Below are 19,538 nucleotides of genomic sequence, written 5' to 3' on the forward strand. Positions count from 1 at the left end.
AAGAGAGACGGGATTGTTTTTAGCCGTCATTTGTCTCTCCTGCCAGGGTGGCGACGGTCTCCGCCGGATCCTGATGGATGAGGTTCGTTACAGCGGTCTGGGAATAGCAACCAGGACATGATTAGGACTGGGAGTGAGAATGGGGGGGGGGCTATTGAGGAACTTGTGGGGCGAGGATGAGGGCTGACGGCAGAGGAGTTACGTTCGGGGGGGGGGGTGAGTGAGTTGGGTAATAATAATTAATAGGAGCGGTGTAACAGTGTACCGTATCGTCAGGCTACAGATGGACGCTGGGAACTGGAGATGTTAAGTGGCTTGTCAGATGAGCAGGACGGCCGGGACAGGACCGCGGGGACAGCCCCCCCCTCCTAAGGACCCGGGCCGACGAGCCTCGATTGATATCCCCCCCGCACGCGTCATGCGCTCGCACGGCCCCGAAGACCCCTCATCTCGCCGCCCCCGGCCGGCTTGTACCGCTATCATGTGTCCCTGACCTCAGAGCCGGTGGGATTTGACCTCTCCCTGATCCCGCCCGGAGTTAATACCCAAGCTACTCTGTTCCTCGAAGACCACGCCCCTAAAAACCAGCCCGTCCTAAACATCTCTCTTGAGCGGACATCCTACGAAACCCTTGATCTCATGAAAAGTGTCGATGAGCTTTGTGCTAAATAAACCCTTTTCGTGGGCTTAACGCAGCTTAACACTAGTATGTTCCCATATATAGGGCGTCCCTGGTGTGGATGTGTGCGCTGTGGCCTGGCTGTGAGGCAGACCCAGTGTTCAGAGTGTTTGGATCAGTGTTTGAGCAAGGGGCAGATGTGGTGGTCGTTGAGGGGAGCAAACGGACCTCATAGTCTGGCGCAGGGCCGCGGCAGGAGCAGACAGAGTGGTGGAGACTAAACACTCATCTCTTCTCTGCTCCTCTCCTCCCCCTCTCTCCTCCTCCTCCTCCTCTCCCTCTCCTCCTCCTCCTCCTCCTCCTCCTCCTCTCCTCCCTCCCTCCCTCCCAGTGGAGCTGCAGGAGCTTCACCAGCTGAGCTCTATCGCAGCAGAAACCTCAGGGGCCTGAGAAAATACACCTACTGTCTCTCAAACACACACACACACGAACACACACACACACACACACTTACACATGCTGTTAAACAAACACAGACACACAAACACAGAAATAAACACATATACTGATAAACGAACAGACACACAAACATGCATAATTAAACACACACACACACAAACAAACACGCACACTGATAAACCAACAGGATATACACATCAGTGTTGGCATCAATTCCACTTCAATTCAGGAAGCGGGTTGTTCAGCTTAACATGCATAAAACTTAAATATTTTGAAATGAACCCTGGGCTTAGACAAGATAAACACACACACACATGCGCGCGCACACACACACACACACACACACACACACACACACACACACACACACACACACACACACACACACACACACACACACACACACACACACAAAATTAGAGGAGCCATGTGTGCAGCTACTGTAGCTGGAGTGAGACGCCACACTGGGTCTCCTGGATCGTTGTTTAATGGACAGCTGAACTCAACACAGACTGCAGGCTTGTCAGACAGAGTAAGCTCTCCATTCAGGAGGAGGGATGGGGGGAGAGCAGGGGAGGGGAGGAGGGATGGGGGGGTTGGCAGGGGAGGGGAGGAGGGGTGTTTGTAAGCCTGCAGAACAGGCACTTGACCTCCTTTTGCTTGGCTGCCCCCAGCTGTAGATCTACAGAGAGGAGAGGGAACACACTGTCTCTGGGTCTAGTGGAGAGGAGGGGCGGCCGACACAAACACACACACACAGAGACAGACAGACGCGCGCGCACACACACACACACACACACACCACAGAGATGTATGCAAACACACAACACAAACAAACATGATACGGACACACACACAGTCACATGAACACACACACAACACACCCACACCTAGAGTAAACAAAATGCTATCTTATTACAACCGTCCATAAACATGAGAGCTGAGAACGGTGAATCAAACTAAAATAGCCTTCAGAATCCTAACAACGTATCTCTCATACACTTCAATCATCTGGACTTCAGAACATCGACAGACTATAGTTGTCACAGCAGATCATCTTGACTCACAACACCCGACAACAACTATAAACTCAGTGACTTTACGAGAAAGCATTATTAGAACATAAAGCGTGCTTTATCTAAGTCGGCTAGCCGCTTGCTAACCATAATCGCTGATTGCAGTCACCTAATCCTGGATTCAGCTAAACCACAGCCTGGTAAACAAACAAACAAGAGTATAAGCAGCGCAGTTACAGACCTAAACATCCTGGTACAACACAACACAACCGGCCACAACGACCGCATCTGTAGCTTAGGCCGTAAGGCTGCCTGCTCCAATACATACACACGCCCTTAGAGACATGGGTTCGAATCCCCATCGTCTGTGATTTCCTCCTGTATAAATGAAATGAATACATTCGATAGGGAGTACAAAACTTTTTTCTTTTAAATATAAAAAATCAGCCAGTGTTGGTGTGTGTCTGTCTATAGTGACCTAGACAAATGCTCACGGGCAAGACAGTGTGATCGATCGTGCTAAAAGAAGTGTTGACAAAAGAGGAATGTTAGGATCAGGTGAAAAGCCCGGCCATCTTCTCCACCGCGGCTCTGAAACCCAACCTAGTCTTCCGATGGCAGAATGTGATCCGGACAAGCTGACAACACCGAACAGTGTCCTGGAGAATCATCCGTTTTAGTCTACGGGTCGGGGCTATGGAACAGGGCACCGCTTCGGGATCGGTTACACACACACACACACACACACACACACACACACACACACGCGCACGTCGCACAGACACACACACTCTTGCGGACTCATACATGTACATTCAATATGCACATGCATTGACCAACACACACACGCATACACACACACGCATACACACACACGCATACATACACACGCATACATACACACGCATACATACACACGCATACACACACGCATACACACACGCATACACACACGCATACACACACACACACGCACACACACACGCACACACACACACGCACACACACACACGCACACACACAAAATTAGCTGACTGAAACTGTCACAGCTAACCGTGTTCTCTTCGAGCGTAAATGCAGGCGTGAACCTAAACGCCGCTGCGTCCCTGACAGTGCGCAGAAGAAGCAGGCCTAACAGCCGGAGCTCCCCGGGCGCTGGAGCGCCCCGCTGACTAACAATGGCAGACAATGAGACTCAAAACCGTCACCGGGATGATTATCTCGCTCAGCCACGAGCTCTGCGCTTGGACTTCATGGGTCAGAGGCAGCATGTCAACCGCCCTCAACCCCACGCTCGTTCCCACACTGGACCGTTGAGCTGGGGGGGGGGGTGGTGGGGTGGGGGGGGGCGGGGCGTAGGGCAGCCTACATGTTTGGAAACAAAAGAGACCGATTCAAAAACTTTTGAACCGCCTACTGTCGGGCAACAAAAAAGGATCAGTTTCATGCGGTTAGTGGCAGTTGGGACGCGCACGCACACACACACACACACACACACACACACACACATGCCTCTCTATCACTCAGCATGAGAAACAGTGAGGAGGTAAATTGGACTCTGATTAGTCCAGGCTAAATGTGCTCTCTGTGTGTATTCAGCAGTGCGTGTGTGTGTGTGTTCAGTGTTCGTGTCCTCTGCGTGACCTCTGTGTGTGTGTGTGTGTGTGTGTGTGTGTGTGTGTGTGTGTGTGTGTGTGTGTGTGTGTGTGTGTGCGTGTTCTGTGGTGCCTGACTGGGCCCCGAGGACACATTCAGATCAAACTCCATTACCGCTGCTCTATACTTGGTTCCAGAACACCTCTGCCACTCAGTTTTAGGAACAGACTCGCCTGGAATCATCACCCCTTTACAGCACCGGGGGCCACGCAGGTAAAATGTAGTCCAACACTGACAGCAGGGTAATGTAGTTCCACACATCCTCCCTTCATGTGAGCAGCAGTGGAAGCTGCGATTGAACGCCGGCTGTGCGACTTCCTGCTTTGAGACGGCGGTGTGGTTTAGGGCAGCTGGAGACAGAGGACGTCAGGATGGAGAGAGGAGGATGGAGGGAGGGGGAAGAGAGGAGGGATGGAGGGGAAGCCAAGAGAAGGAGGGAGGAGGGGGGGGGGGTCGACGTATAGGTCCTGGTCTAATGAACCGGAAGACAAACGTGCAACGCTGCATTAGAGTCTTTACGCAATGACTGGAAAACACCCAGAGATGTGGAAGAGATCTAATTTGCCCTCCTGCCACACAAAAACACTACGATAGCGCTCGCACAGACGTTAACTTACAGCTACGAACTCTCACACACACACACACACACACACACACACACACACACACACACACACACACACACACACACACACACACACACACACACACACACACACACACACACACACACACACACACACGAAAACGCACAGACAGTACACACACAGCTAGATGGTGTGACTGACATCAAACCTTCACCCTCACGTTTCAATATTATCGCTCTAAAGTAACATCGCATGAGATGTTGTAAATGGACTGCACTTATATAGCGCTTTTCCACCTTAGCGGCACTCAAAGCGCTTTACAATGGCCTCTCATTCACCCATTCACACACACATTCACACACCAATGGCCATAGCTGCCATGCAAGGCGCTAACCTGCTCATTAGGAGCAATTTTGGGGTTAGGTGTCTTGCTCAAGGACACTTCGACATGTGGACATTGTCCTCACGCTTTGACTACTACAGTCCGACAAATCCTCCCAGCTCTGCGCACAAGTACCTTGAGGTCAGCGGCTGAGCCGGGGGGGGGTTAATGTGGGATTCGGGGTCTGAGCTATAGATCGCGCTTCCAGGAAGAGAAGGAAAGCCAATCTCTCACTGCTTCAATACCTTCAATATTAGCACAGCCTCATAGCCGTGTGGACAAACACCGCTGAGACAGTGTACCAACATGGCTTCCTGTCCTGGAGGGATCTATCCTGCCCCGTCTGTCTGTGGCTAAGTCTGGGGACCGGAGATGGGGGTTGAGGCTGGGGGCTGGGGATAGAGGCCGGGGAGGGGGCTGAGGGTCTGTGGCTGAGGCCGGGATGTATCTGGGGGGGAATATTGACGTCGGTGTCGCCTTCCTTTGGCCGTTCGATACCTCCATGTCCTCCGTTTCCTGCCTCGGCTGCCTCTCCGACACACAATACTAGTGGAGGTGGAGTTAGAGGGGGACTGGTCATGCTGAAGGAGGCTTGGGTTGCATGTGTGTTTCTTGCATTGCGCCGTTTTTCGAAAGGATTAAATCATAATGGGATTTCACACAGATTTTGCCATGATCGCTCAAATATTAGCAAACACAAACACACACGCACGCACACGCACACACACACACACGCGCATACATACACACACACACACAAACATACACACAGGAATGCACATCAGAAATGTGATCCAGCCAGTAGCTCTGCTATGCTCAAAATACAATGTCATGACATTGTATAACTCAATTCAATTCAATGAGGCTTCATTGGCATGACCAAACAAAATACAGTATTGCCAAAGCACGTCGCAGAAGGTAGTGCAATTGTGTACTACAAGTAAATAATAAATTAAAGCCGCAAGCAGCAACGAGACAGGGTCCTACGGTTAGGCCCCCTTAAGACTGACAGACAGGGGGAGACTGACCAGACAGACTGACCAGACTGACCCTCTCTCTCCCACACCTCTCTCTTACTCTCTCGCTCTCTCTGCCATCCTTCTAATGCCCAGCTAAGGTTTGTATCTGGTTCTTGCTGGATTCAGTATGGTACAGCAGCACTATCTACTCTGTATTGAGGTCATTGTGTCACAGTTACCACGGTCAAAGTTGGGGATAGACTGACAAACAGGGGAGTAGACTGACAGACAGGGGGGTAGACTGACAGGCAGGGGGTAGACTGACAGACATGGGGGTAGACTGACAGGCAGGGGTTAGACTGACAGACAGGGGGGTAGACTGACAGACAGGGGGGTAGACTGACAGGCATGGGGTAGACTGACAGACAGGGGGGTAGACTGACAGGCAGGGGGTAGACTGACAGACAGGGGGGTAGACTGACAGGCAGGGGTTAGACTGACAGACAGGGGGGTAGACTGACAGACAGGGGGGTAGACTGACAGACAGGGGGTAGACTGACAGACAGGGGGGAGACTGACAGACAGGGGGGTAGACTGACAGGCAGGGGTTAGACTGACAGACAGGGGGGTAGACTGACAGACAGGGGGGTAGACTGACAGACAGGGGGGTAGACTGACAGGCAGGGGTTAGACTGACAGACAGGGGGGTAGACTGACAGACAGGGGGGTACTTTGTGGCCCACGTTTTTTCTTTAAATGCCAGTTTCTCCGCCATCTTGGATTGGATTTCTTAGCTGTGAACACCCTATAGGGAGACACCTAGGGTCAAATCGTGGTGACTCTTTGTGGCCTACAGTAGTTACTCATGGTCTGCAGTTTGGACCTGTTGATTTTAAGCTTTTTTGGTCCAGAACTCTAAGACTTAAAGGAGAATTCAAGTCTATAATTTTGGAGCCTCTGTAATATGTGTCTTGTTTACAATGAACTTAAACCAAACCAGAAATTTAATAATAAGTTAAATAAACTGAATGTGGTGGTTACAGACGCTGTTATTTTGAAAGACTCAATTAACCAGCATGCATTGCACGAAACCGAGCTATCGGGAGTAGGTGAACGGAGTAGTAGCCATGATTATCTCTCGAGCGACCATTTGTCACTCAGAACATTTGTCAGACCTTGTATCTAGCTATATTTGCTATTGAAGAAAAACACAGACAATGCCAAAATTCTGTGCCATTTGTGGAATCAAGGATTAAAATGCACTGTAAAAAGCTTGAAGAACTCAGGTAAATGAAACATCTGTGCGTCGCTTGTCATCTTTTGTGAGAGTGTGTGCGATCGCATATTTTTCATTTTGTTGAACTAACTTTATAGAGTAGGCTAGAGCTAGAGGGTTAGCATGGTACACCCGCCTCACCCGCCTCAGGTCCCCACCCTCCTAGATGTTTGTTTTTTTAAATTGTAGTCCTCGTTATTTTGCTTCTGCGGACTTGTCTACACGTTTTGTTGCAGCAAAACCCTGGAAGTGCAGACTTCGTGAACATGCTTTGTTTACATGGAGCAACTATAGTCAAGGAAACCAAATTTGTCTTTATTGTTTTGTGGGTGTCTATTTGTTGAACCTAATGTTATTCTAGGGTGAAATTTCCCTTTAATAATTTATAATAATACAGCCCAACAATTAAAATAGGGTTCCTATACTCCGTAGAACCCCTAAATATATTAATATAAATAGCAATAATTATAAATAACTGTCATAGCAAGGACAGACAACACAGTCAAAGCATTATATTAGTCCTTCTAACTTTGTGTGTGTATGTTATAGCTATTCTTGTTTGTATCTCCATAAATAGGCCATCATGTCTCCAAGACTCTTGAGAATAATCAGCACAACTGGTGCTCTGATTCAAACTGTAACTATCCTTATGAAAGCAACTTTTAGGAGGAAACTGATGTTAGCACACAGTGTTGTAAACTGATCAAGCTACCAAATGCAGTTATAGATGGGTCCACTTCATAAGACCTACTTAAAGCAAGTCCACTTATTTATGACTTTGCCTGTATTTTGGGCCCTGTGGACCAGAACTGTATTACTGTGGTAGGCCAACTCCTTGTGTTGTGTACTATTCTTGTATGCTAGGTGTACTACATGTGTGCTACCGTTGTGTGCTTAGTGTATTGCTACGGTTGTGGCTAGGTGCGCTACTCACCCATGCTGTTGGTGGAGCTACACCACATCAGTAGGCAGCCGGTACACAACACATTCAGCACCCCGAACAGCAGGATCCTCCAGGACTGCAACACAACAACGAGAACAACACAAACAAACAAACAAACAAACACACAAGGACAACCATTAGGCTACAATAGCCACAATACCGTAGAAGATTTAGGCTTATAATTCTAGGTAGTCGAAATGCTTGCTCCCTGCGCCTGTGCAGAAACTAATGGCTTAACATTGAATAAGTCATGTCCTAAAAGCCCCAGGAGTGTGAAACCATGAGGAAAGTTGTAACGGCGGGCCGGCCAGCCCTGCTTGGCCTGTCACTTCATGTAGCAGTCACAGGCCTTCCTGGGAGTGCTGTGAAATCTACAATTACTGCGGTGCACGGTGTTATGACAGGGCTGGGGCGTTTAGTGACAGCCATAGCCAGGGACAGAGATGGGAGCTGAAGTGTGTGTGTGTGTGTGTGTGTGTGTGTGTGTGTGATGGGGGATGTGACCGCTTCGGGGCTCTGCTGTACACTGTGCCTGTGAGTGTGTGCAAACAGAGCGACAGCACTCTGGCCAACACATCGCCACCCCCCCCCCCAAAACACACATTTAGACTCACACACATACACACACAAACACTTGGACACACTGGCCCCTATGGAGGAAATATTGGGAATACGAGGTGATGCAGTGCCACCCTCTGGTTGATTATGGCACTGCAGCAGGTACAGATTCATCTCCGCTTTCCCTGACGCTTCCGCTGACAACGGAGGAGGCTGCAGCGGACATTGGGACGACACAGCCTTGAGAGCCCTGCTGCCTGTGTGTGACAGTGGCACACAGGACACTGTTAACGTCAAGCACTGCGCCACGTCATCAGCCTGGGTCCAATACTGACTGAGCCACATCAGCCCGAGCCAAACATTCCTATTCCAACTATCCTCCCTATCACATTAAAGAGAATCGGTCAAACATACCCCCCCCACCCCCAGTCTTTCCCCTACACTTCCCCATATCTGATGCTGCAACGGTGCAACCCCCCCGCACCAGGATCAATAAAGTACACAAGTACTACTACTAACTAGTAAAATTATCCGTCTTTTTCCTCCTACTAACTACACTTTTTCATACACTTTCTACAATACTCTCTCTCTCTATCTATCTCCCTCACTCCCTTGGATATCTCCCCTCTACCCTCTCCTTACTCCACTGGCAGATGGACGACTTGTGGCCCAAAGTAGCTTGTCATTAACCCGTCTTAATATGTCGTAGCGGACAGGACATCTTATTAGCAGCTATTTACAGTGACCTCCCCATACATGACAGACAGTGGGCTAGCTATATCCATCATTAAAACCTCAAAGTCATCAGGCAGTCGGCACACAAATGTGCATGAATTCTCTATGGCTAAAGACCTTGAACATCTAGACCTTTATTCTGGTGTGCCCTGTTCAGAATTCTGAAAAGTATCATTATCACATTCTGAGAAAATCCAGACCAAAAAGAAAACCAACCCTTTTTGGAAGAAAGCATATGCTTACTTCAGCAGTCGCATAAGCGGTATGCCAATACAATACTCAGCTGATGTAGGAGAAGATAACCTAGCTAGCTTGGATTTTAGTATTGAATGACCGAAAGGTGATAGAATGGGGACAAATTTCAAAATGCACATCTTTCGCCTTGATTTCGCCTCAATTTCCTGTATAATCTCTGCTGTAAAACTAATCCCATCAACGTTTATTGTCTCCCACCCCAGGCTGAGAATGCATTTTGAATGATGCAGTCCAGACAGAACAAACGTCTCACCGAGCCAGAGAGTGGAGCGGATAAAAACGCATTTTGAGTGGAATTGCGCAAATTATGAAAGTATGAAAGTATGAAATTTGGTGTATTTGTTCTCCAGAGGCTTCTGATCAAATCTGCCCGAATGGACGCTTGAAAATCCAAGATGGTGGCCATTTTTCAAGATTACTGCCAAATTAGCCTCCAAAATTGCTTCTTTAAATAAAAGTGACTATGACTATGACTTCAAGCCTGTTGGGTTGGATTTTGTGATTTTATATAGCACTCGACAAATTAATCAGGTATCTGGATATAAGATTTGCACCGGTATGTACCATACCAACATGTTTTTGAATGATTTTTCAAGATGCCCATCCACATCCATTGTATGACCAAAACGGTGGTAGAGCAATCATCAACTTTCTCGAAAATGCTAACTTTGTCAACGTTTTGATCTGAACCATTGTATATGATCATAAGTAATCTTATAACAGGGCTAAACATGCATTTTCCCTTTACTACTCCTTTAATATAGGTCTTTGAGTATGTTTTTCTGAGAATACCACTCATATTAAGCATTCTAGCATGCCTCTACCCCTCTGTTTCAGTCCTGTTCTGGATGTGCCGTTTCTGTGTCAGTAGCTTCAAATGTAAATAAGCTGCTGCTCCCCCCCGACTCTGTCCATGCCTCCACAAGCTCAAATAATGCAAATGCAGCAGGAGGTGAATGGTGAGTTAACAACTTTTTTTTCTGACAGGGGGAGGGGCGGTATAATTCGAAATAGTCCTGTTCTGATGTCAGAACAGGCAAATCTGAATGGCTTGTTGATTCACGTGTCTTCTGAAATTGGCTGCCCACAAAAAAACTGACTGGGTCTTCTTATTTCACAGTGTGTGTTAGCAGGTCCATGAAATACACCCACATGTATGTGCATAAAAGTGAGTTTTTCAATAGGGGACCTTTAAAGGGCAATGCTCGTTTTTGACAACCTGGACCTTATTTACGACATATTATAAGAAGTTTGACTCACCGAGATCACTTTTGTGTAGTTCGGAGGCCGGTAGAAGAAATTTAAAATCCAGCGCGAGCCAGTATATCCATGTAATCGCGGTGATCGGGGCACCGAGAATGCAGTTTCTAAAAATCTATTTTCGGCCGCTAAACGGTTGTTTTCATCAATCAGATTGAATGAATCGACAGTTGAGATTCCTCAACGCGAGCCATTGTTGTGGTTTTCAAATACGAGGTCTTTAGCCTCTGTAATATGATCTTAACACGCCTTTCCCCACTTGCTCCAGCACGCATGCGCACAGGCCAGCGCGCAGACTGGCTATTCTCCGGCTCACATTCTCTGCGCTACGATCGGATTGTTGCTGACGAATGACGACGACAATATTCTCGGCACCAACAACGATCGTAGCGCAGAGAATGTGAGCCGGAGAATAGCCAGTCTGCGCGCTGGCCTGTGCGCATGCGTGCTGGAGCAAGTGGGGAAAGGCGTGTAAAGATCATATTACAGAGGCTAAAGACCCCGTATTTGAAAACCACAACAATGGCTCGCGTTGAGGAATCTCAACTGTCGATTCATTCAATCTGATTGATGAAAACAACCGTTTAGCGGCCGAACATGGATTTTGAGAAACTGCATTCTCGGTGCCCCGATCACCGCGATTACATGGATATACTGGCTCGCGCTGGATTTTAAATTTCTTCTACAGGCCTCCGAACTACACCAAAGTGATCTCGGTGAGTCAAACTTCTTATAATATGTCGTAAATAAGGTCCAGGTTGTCAAAAACGAGCATTGCCCTTTAAGATTTTTCTAACCCTTCCATGACAAATCCATCACAAAGGATAGATTATGTCAGGTAAAGTGTTTTTCCAGGGAGACCTACTGGGGCCCAAGGGAATTCCTCTCTACAGTGATCTATAGGAACCTGGGAATTAACTTGTAGGAAACCTGAGAGATTAGAGCATTAGGTGTTTGGGTGCTAAATTACATGGGACGAGATATATAACAGCTTAAACATAATGAGATTATAAAGTCGGTAAAATTCACACTAAGAACTACCTTTAACACTCATGTGAATGCAGACAGACAGACAGACAGACAGACAGACAGACAGACAGACAGACAGACAGACAGACACTCACCCTTCTGTCAGAAGTCACCAAGCGGAATTCTTGAAGGAGTTTCCCAAATACGGATCTGTGAGTCTTCCGGAATGGGTGAATAGTGCCCTGTAGCCAGGCAGACCAAAAACACACAGTCAGTAGCATGAAAGTGTGGGAGATTAATCAACTGTTAATCAACTCCACTATCATAATATCTTATGATATCTTCTCCACATCTACTACTTAGTGGAGAGGATGTTTACGGTGTTGCTGGAAATGCTTGAACACAGTATAAACATTGATCTAACACCGCCATCTAGTGGCCATCTACTGTTATGATGCTGAGGCCTCTACGTGTAGGCCTACTAATAAACCCATGACAACACCTGTATTATGCACCATTGACCAAAGCAAATTGTATGTGTAAAAACTACCTGGCTAATCAAACTGATTCTCGTGATTCTGAAAGCAAAAAGCAATCTAGTAGCCAGTTACATGTAACTAAGGAACGGTTGCATGCAACTTACCAAGACATATGTGTCGGTTTCTTGCTTTTTCCTGTGCAATGGAATGTCTGTAAAATGACACAATTTAGATGAGTCAGAAGCTACAGTAACGTTAGCTACGTTACAAAGAAAACATCAATCAATTTTGAGATGACGGCTGTGACAAACATGCTGTTGTAGGCTAGCTAGCTACCAGTCAGATCACGGCCGAGCAACACAAGCAGCTGTCTGGCTAATGCTAACTAGCTATGTTTTTGTGGACAGTGCCACACTGAGTGTGATTTGTAATCTAGCCAATGTAGCCACATTTCTAATTGTATCCGTGGAAAGCTAGCTAGCTAAATAATAGTTAGCCGTAATTCAAATCTCCCAAGATCCTGTAATTTCTAGGCCAGACAGCTAGCAGTGGCTGGTAACGTTACTGGAGTTAACTATGGACCAATGTTAGCTAGGCTAGCTAGCACTAGTGACATACGCGTAACGTTATAACTCGCTAATAGAAGCTATTAGAAGTGGTGAACTAAACCATGTTTACTTGACAAATTATGAATGGATTAGGCCAAACTGATGAGTTGATGAATGCAGAATGAGTGTGTTCATAACGTTAACGCTAGCTAGACTAAATAAGCGACCTGGCTGGCTGGCTGCTAGTCGGCTGTCAACAAACCTGAATCCTTTATGTTGATCACGTCCACTGCAACCATGTCAGGCTTATCGAGTGGATTGACTTTTCTTTCGGTAACACCGGACGGCACCACGTCCGGCTTGGGACCAAATTTTCTGGGGTAGAAGTCCCCAGCATTGTGGTAAGAAAGTCCCGACTGAGACGTGGACATCCCGTCCATCGCCATTTTCGACTCCAGAATGGAATCTGTTGGCTCGTCCAGAGGACCTCTCCGTTGCGCAGGATATGCGCAAAATCACAGATCTTCTAATCAACGAATCCTGATTTGCGGGCTCGTTTTTTAAAAGGCAGGCGGTTCATTCTTTTTACAAATCAGGGCATCCACTGCACCTTACAGAATGTGTGAAGGGACATACTTCATGAATAGAAAAGCGAAGTCCTAATTACTGAAAATAGAAATAGCTTACGTTTTCAATAAATTTATTTATATAATAGCACAGTATTCATTAAAACAAGTTTTTCGGTGTTTCACCAAAACACTTCGTCTTTTGAGGAAACCATTCATGTAGAGAAGTATGCGTTTTGTTCACTCGCTTTCATTGAACTAGTGCAAAATGATGTCACGAGCTCACATTGGCAAATAAATCCGGATACTTTTGATCCCGATCAGAAAACGATCTCGTCAATCAGCGTTGGTTCTGGGGAATTTGAAATACAAACTCAACTCAATGATCTCATGTTAACTGTTGATTCAGGTAACTCTGCTGCTCTAGAGGTCCTTGACCTAACTGCTGCTTTCGATACTGTAGGCCAAGCCTACCACAGGATTTTATTATCACGTCTAGAACACTGTAGGCATCCCAGGTACCCTTTTATGGTTCCAGTCCTACCTGACAGATCGAAGCTTCTCTGTCCACCTAGGAGAGTTCTCCTCATCCACAACTCCTCTCACCTCCGGGGTCCCTCAAGGCTCCATTTTAGGTCCTATCCTTTTTGTGCGTGGCTTTAAGCCAGCGCACCATAGATAGCATTTGTCTGGTTGTCACTCCCTCCCTCCGTCCTGTTGTTGACCTGCAGTTCTATGTTGCCACCACAAGAGGCAGTAGTCCCAGCACACCAAAATAAATACACTATGACACCATGCACTTTCCAGATCCTTGGTAGTGTAGTGGATAAAGCATCTGGCTTCCATGGAAAAGGTCAGGATTTCAAACCCTGGTGGGGAAGATTTTTTTTTGTCACTGGATGTTATAGAAGCTATGTAAAATGTGGTTACCTGGTGGTTCTATGTCTGTTATGTAATTTATGTGCAGTAATTGAACATTTGAAATACTCCTGTTTTGGAATTATACCTACAGTATAGGTGTCTCAGTAATTACCCATTATACCCCCAAAATACACTATGACACTGTGCATTTTCCAGATCCTCGGTAGTGTAGTGGATAACGTGTCTGACTCCCATGCAGAAGGTCAGGGGTTCACTCCCCGGTGGGAAAGATTTTTTTTGGCACTGGATGTTATAGAAGCTATGTAAAAATGGGGTTACCTGGTGGTGCTATGTCAGTTATTGAATTTCATGTGTTATGAAATTATAAAGTTAAAGTCCCACAATCGGGAATCATTTGGTGATCTAACCCACCAATTCCAACCCTTGATAGTGAGTGCCAAGCAGGGAGGCAATGGGTCCCATTTTATAGTCTTTGGTATGTCCTGGCCAGGGATTGAACCCACAACCTCCCAGTCTCTGGGCGGACACTCTACCATTAGGCCACTGAGCTGGTTATACCTACACTATAGGTTTCGGAAACAGCTATCTTACACCTCACAGAGCAAATAAGATCTAAGCTTAACAAAGGTGGAGTTGTTGGTGCTGTTTTCTTAGACCTGCGTAAAGCTTTTGACACTGTTAACTATGATGTTCTCATATCTAAACTCTCCAACTTCAATTTTTCCTCTAAAACACTAGCATGGATGTCATCATCCCTCTCCAATAGAATGCAGTGTGTTAAAATCAAAGATGTGTGTTCCAACTATTCGAGGTGCACAACAGGTGTACCTCAAGGATCTGTGATGGGTCCACTACTCTTCAGTCTCTACATCAATGACCTTCCTCAGTACTGTCATGGAGTAGACGTACAATTATATGCGGACAACACTGTAATATAGGCTACACACATGCTGCATAAGCTCCATTTGCAGGCGAGAAGCTAACCAATGCTTTGAAGGGAGTAGTTGAGTGGCTAGACCAATCGTGTCTTACTCTGAATGTTAGCAAGACAAAAGCTATGTTTTTTTCTAAAACCAACTTAAAAACGTGAAATGTAAATATGTGAACATATTTAAGGGTGAACAAATCGACATTGTGACTGATTTTAAATAGGGGAGAAAAGTGGGATAAGGTGGGGCGTGGAGATGAGGGGGGAGCGGAGAAGGGAGAGAGGGTGAGGGGGTGAGGTTTGTGCACGGAGCGTTGACCGGGGGAGGGGGGAAAGAGGATCTGATATTGTTAACTTTCTTGTCAAAGAAGTTGGCGAAATCATCAGGGAGAAGGGAGGAGTTGGGAGTAGGAGGTGGGGTCTGGAGTAGTGTAGAGAAGGTTTCTAAGAGTTTTTTAGGATTGGAAGCAGAGGTTAGGATTTTAGAGCAGAAGAAAGCAGCTTCAGCAGCAGGTGCTAGGAGCTGCAGGTTGAATTCCATGAGCTAACTGGCTATCCCGCTCTTATTGTGCTGGATTAGCATTGGAAGCATTGGAACTGACCAGGCGACAAGACCTATCTTAATTTATCAGACATTATTTCATGTCATTTCAATTAACAGCTATTTCAGTGGCATGACTAGTTTCCATCCTACCAGTCCTGAACAGAAACAAGCCAGCCACGCACATAAGCCAGGCTTGACCTGGCCTGGTTTAAATTTACATGCTGCCGCTGGGGTCAATTTTTAGGAAACATAGCATCTCTTTCCACTGCTTTACGGATGATGTGCAGATCTATCAGCCCCTGACATCAAAAGGCAAGGACTCCGTACAACCACTGCTGGACTGTTTACGGGATGTTAAATCCTGGATGGACATGAACTTTTTTTTAAAGTTCCCCTCAGATTGTACCACTGGTTTGTTGGGCTCCTTCTCCCCAAATATTCGTTCTTCAGTCAAAAATCTCAGGGTGACCTTTGACAGTGCTTTTAAATTTGACAAACAGATTAGCTCTGTCATAAGAACCAGCTTCTTCCAACTAAGGCTTCTTGTCAATGTCAAACAAAAGTGTAACATCACCCCAATCTTGGCCTCGCTCCAGTGCGTTTTAGAATTGATTTCAAGATTTTGTTTGTTTTTAATGCTCTAAATGGACTGGCACCTCAATATCTTGCTGAACTCCTGCACTTTCATGCCCCAGATAGAGCGCTGAGATAATCTAATCAGCTGCTGCTGGCTGTCCCAAAGACTTGGCTGAAGACTAAATAGAGCTTTTCTAGCCTGGGGCCTATTTGCTTTGCCTTTGTGGTTTCCGGTGTAGGTACTGGATCTGCTCCAAGCGGAACGGCCCGGCGTATTGGCCAAGCTTGGTATTGCAGGTGCTGGGGTCAGAAAGACAATTTCCCATAAAGACCAAGAGGAAAAGAATGGGCCGAGAAGCAAAACGAAAAATCTTCTGGTTATCACTCAAAGTCAAAAACAACTCTTATAATTATCAAGTTTTAAATCATTGGGCCCAATTTTATTTAGAAGCCACAAGGTGCTGTAGAAACCAGGTAGCAACAGTCTTATGTGGACGCGCCTCGGGAACGCTCGATGCCCACTTGGGTTGCCAGTCTCGCCACTGATTGGGCAGTGACAACGAATGACAAGGTTTATTGCCAAAACCTACAATCAGACTAGTCTGATTTTGGGATTGAAGACCGTTAGGAAGACTAGGCGAGTCTACTAAAACCAGTTTATTCATCATTCTTTAGAAACTCAGTGAGTCCTGTGAGCTGAAGAGTAGTGAAATCCTTAGTGATAACTGGTATCAGGCCCTTGTACGGGGCACTGTGGAGACAGTGGTCATCATAGCAACACCCGTGAAGTCATAAAAGTGGGTTTCCTGTTTAAATAGTTGGCTAGGCCTAGAGGAGTTCCCTTCCTTGTGCTACTCGAGAGCAATCGCGAAAGTGAGTAAATATCATACATAGTAAACAAAAACAAACACAGGACTGCTTTCTTAGATCAATCAACCTTGTATTAACTAAGATATTCACATTAATTGTTATTTTTTCCCCACTAAGATTGATCCTAAACACCCGCAAATTCATGCTATTTTGCCAAACCACTTTGTTGAGTGCTGCTCAGGGCGATCACGGGAGTTTCCAAAACGGAATAAATACCACTCATATGAACACAAAACTGCTTTTCAGATCAGTTGGTTGTTTGAAATTAACTAAGATATCCGCTGGAAAAAATAATTGTTCTCATGGACATAAATACGAGGATGAGGGGATATTTTATGAAGGCAAATTGCATGCAACGTAGAGATGTAGTCGTTGTTGCCCTCTAATGGTGGTTCGGAAGTATAACTCCTATACTTTAATAACAAAACAGAAAAAAAAAGTGTGGACCGCTCTATAATAAGTACAGAAAACTGCTTTATATATAATATTTTGGAATTAAGTATTATCTAGTTTATCTGTATCAAACATAATCTTGGAGCCAGCAGCAATATTTCACTGTGACTGTACACAGTCGCCTACATTAGCCTAGCCTACATGTGACAAATTAAGGAATCTTGAATCTATAGATTAATAGGCCTACAAATACTGTCACCTATTTATAGACAATCACCTTTAGCTAGAAGGTGAAACATTATGACAGCAAGTCACCACAGACTAACAATATGAGGAAAACATCTTAATTCCTCATCAATTATCTCAGCAAGCTTTTTAAAACTTGATTTTCCAAATAGATTTTGAATTGATTGTTGACCACTACATGTCGATTGCTACCTATCGAGCGCTTTCCACCCTAAAAGTCTGAGGAATATGAAGACGCTGATTGATTGACTGGAGAGAAAAAAAGTTTAAGAGTAGGCTATAAATCAGCGATAGGCTAGGCCTACATAACAACAGAATTAATACTAATAAATATCATGGTTGAACTACAGTCCACTGGATTCAGATGGATTTGTTGTCTTGGCAACAGTTAGGCTACATCATTTGGCAGCAGAATTCAACTGGTCTGCTGAGATCTGAGTAGTTAAAACTGACTCCTCTCAATACTCCACTTGCATATTGAAACAGAGAAAATACAGCGTTTTACTAGTTAGAGTAGTTTTATTGTTTACACACACACGTTTGTGCAGCATTTAGTATTTATGATCCATAGGCTAAGCCTATAATTAAACCAGATAGACAATACAGACTGTAGCCTACATGTGGATTTCAAGCAGGCCTGGGCATGCATAGGTGTTGTAACCAGGGCTACAAATTAAGTGGGCAGGAGAATCCTACATTTCCTAAACTAATATTATCTGACTATACTTTAACTCACTCACTCACTCACTCACTCACTCACTCACTCACTCACTCACTCACTCACTCACTCACTCACTCACTCACTCACTCACTCACTCACTCACTCACTCACTCACTCACTAATATTATCTGACAATAGGCCTACTTAAAGTAACTAACTAAACTAAAGGAGCTGGCCACCACCACCACCTTCTATGACCTCATAATTAATTGGACAACAAATAACTAAAGGGAGTGGGGGAACAATAAAACAATCAACTTTAATACAAACAAAATAATAAACACACAACAACAACAACAACCAACAACAGCAATTAGTTCTATCTAAAGCCTATACTAAAATTTTCTATGCTAAACCCAAGCTAAATCTCTATTCTAAATCCTATGTCTAAACCCAAGCTGTAGTAGCAGAGTGGGAGCTCTTTAGTAGGGAAAGTCCAAGTCGAAGGGTGATGACAGGTGGATGATGATTGATGTGCCGGCTCTCTTGTGTGGAAGACAATGGGAGAACAGCGATCTGCGATGATCCTCTTCTTGGGGAAAGACGTTCACCTAGGCTGCTCAGATAGCCTAATGAAACCCACGAGATGGTCCTGAACTATCTGTCTGAAGTGAACGTCTCTCGACTCAAACGTGCGCTGACTAATTTGCTATTTGCAGATCACTACAACTCTATTCTAATGCTCTTTACTCACTTCAAATGACTAATTACTGTAAGCAACTAACGATTAAACAACAAAAACAGTTAGCTACTTTCTATTCTCTTATCGGCAACTGCAGCATAATGCCACTGAGTGTTTCATTGAAGTCCACAAGAGAAAAGAGGGTGAAAGCACACGTGTAACCTCTGGAGATGACGTCTTCGCTTTACAAACCAATAAATAATTAAAATAGAAATCAACAAAACCATGAAGACATTCTAATGCAGTACATTACATGATACACTCATAATGTAGCCTATTCCCCAAATAAACACTTAGGCCTACTGTACTACACCAAAAACACGTAAAGCATAAGACTCATACATTCCCCTATCTGAAAACGACATATACACAAGATAAACTGCTTCAAACAGTAACCGTTAAAGAAACAATTTCTGTGTTTTTTATTTT

At 45.4% G+C, this 19,538-nt stretch overlaps 1 protein-coding gene across 1 annotated transcript in view; it reads right to left on the reverse strand.

Moving 5' to 3' along the window:
* The window catches only part of slc30a6 (solute carrier family 30 member 6), a gene marked incomplete at its 5' end in the record, with an annotated part of 33,178 nt that extends 20,031 nt beyond the window's left edge, over positions 1 to 13,147 (reverse strand). Inside the window, 4 exons of the mRNA XM_084461477.1 lie at positions 7,889 to 7,973; positions 11,830 to 11,916; positions 12,318 to 12,364; positions 12,964 to 13,147. Of these exons, the coding sequence (XP_084317603.1) occupies positions 7,889 to 7,973; positions 11,830 to 11,916; positions 12,318 to 12,364; positions 12,964 to 13,147 (403 nt within the window). The remainder of the gene's footprint in view (positions 1 to 7,888; positions 7,974 to 11,829; positions 11,917 to 12,317; positions 12,365 to 12,963) is intronic.
* Between the last annotated feature and the right edge of the window lie 6,391 nt (positions 13,148 to 19,538).

The sequence above is a fragment of the Borostomias antarcticus genome (genome assembly GCF_949987555.1).
Source record: "Borostomias antarcticus genome assembly, chromosome: 2".
Taxonomy (NCBI): domain Eukaryota; kingdom Metazoa; phylum Chordata; class Actinopteri; order Stomiiformes; family Stomiidae; genus Borostomias; species Borostomias antarcticus.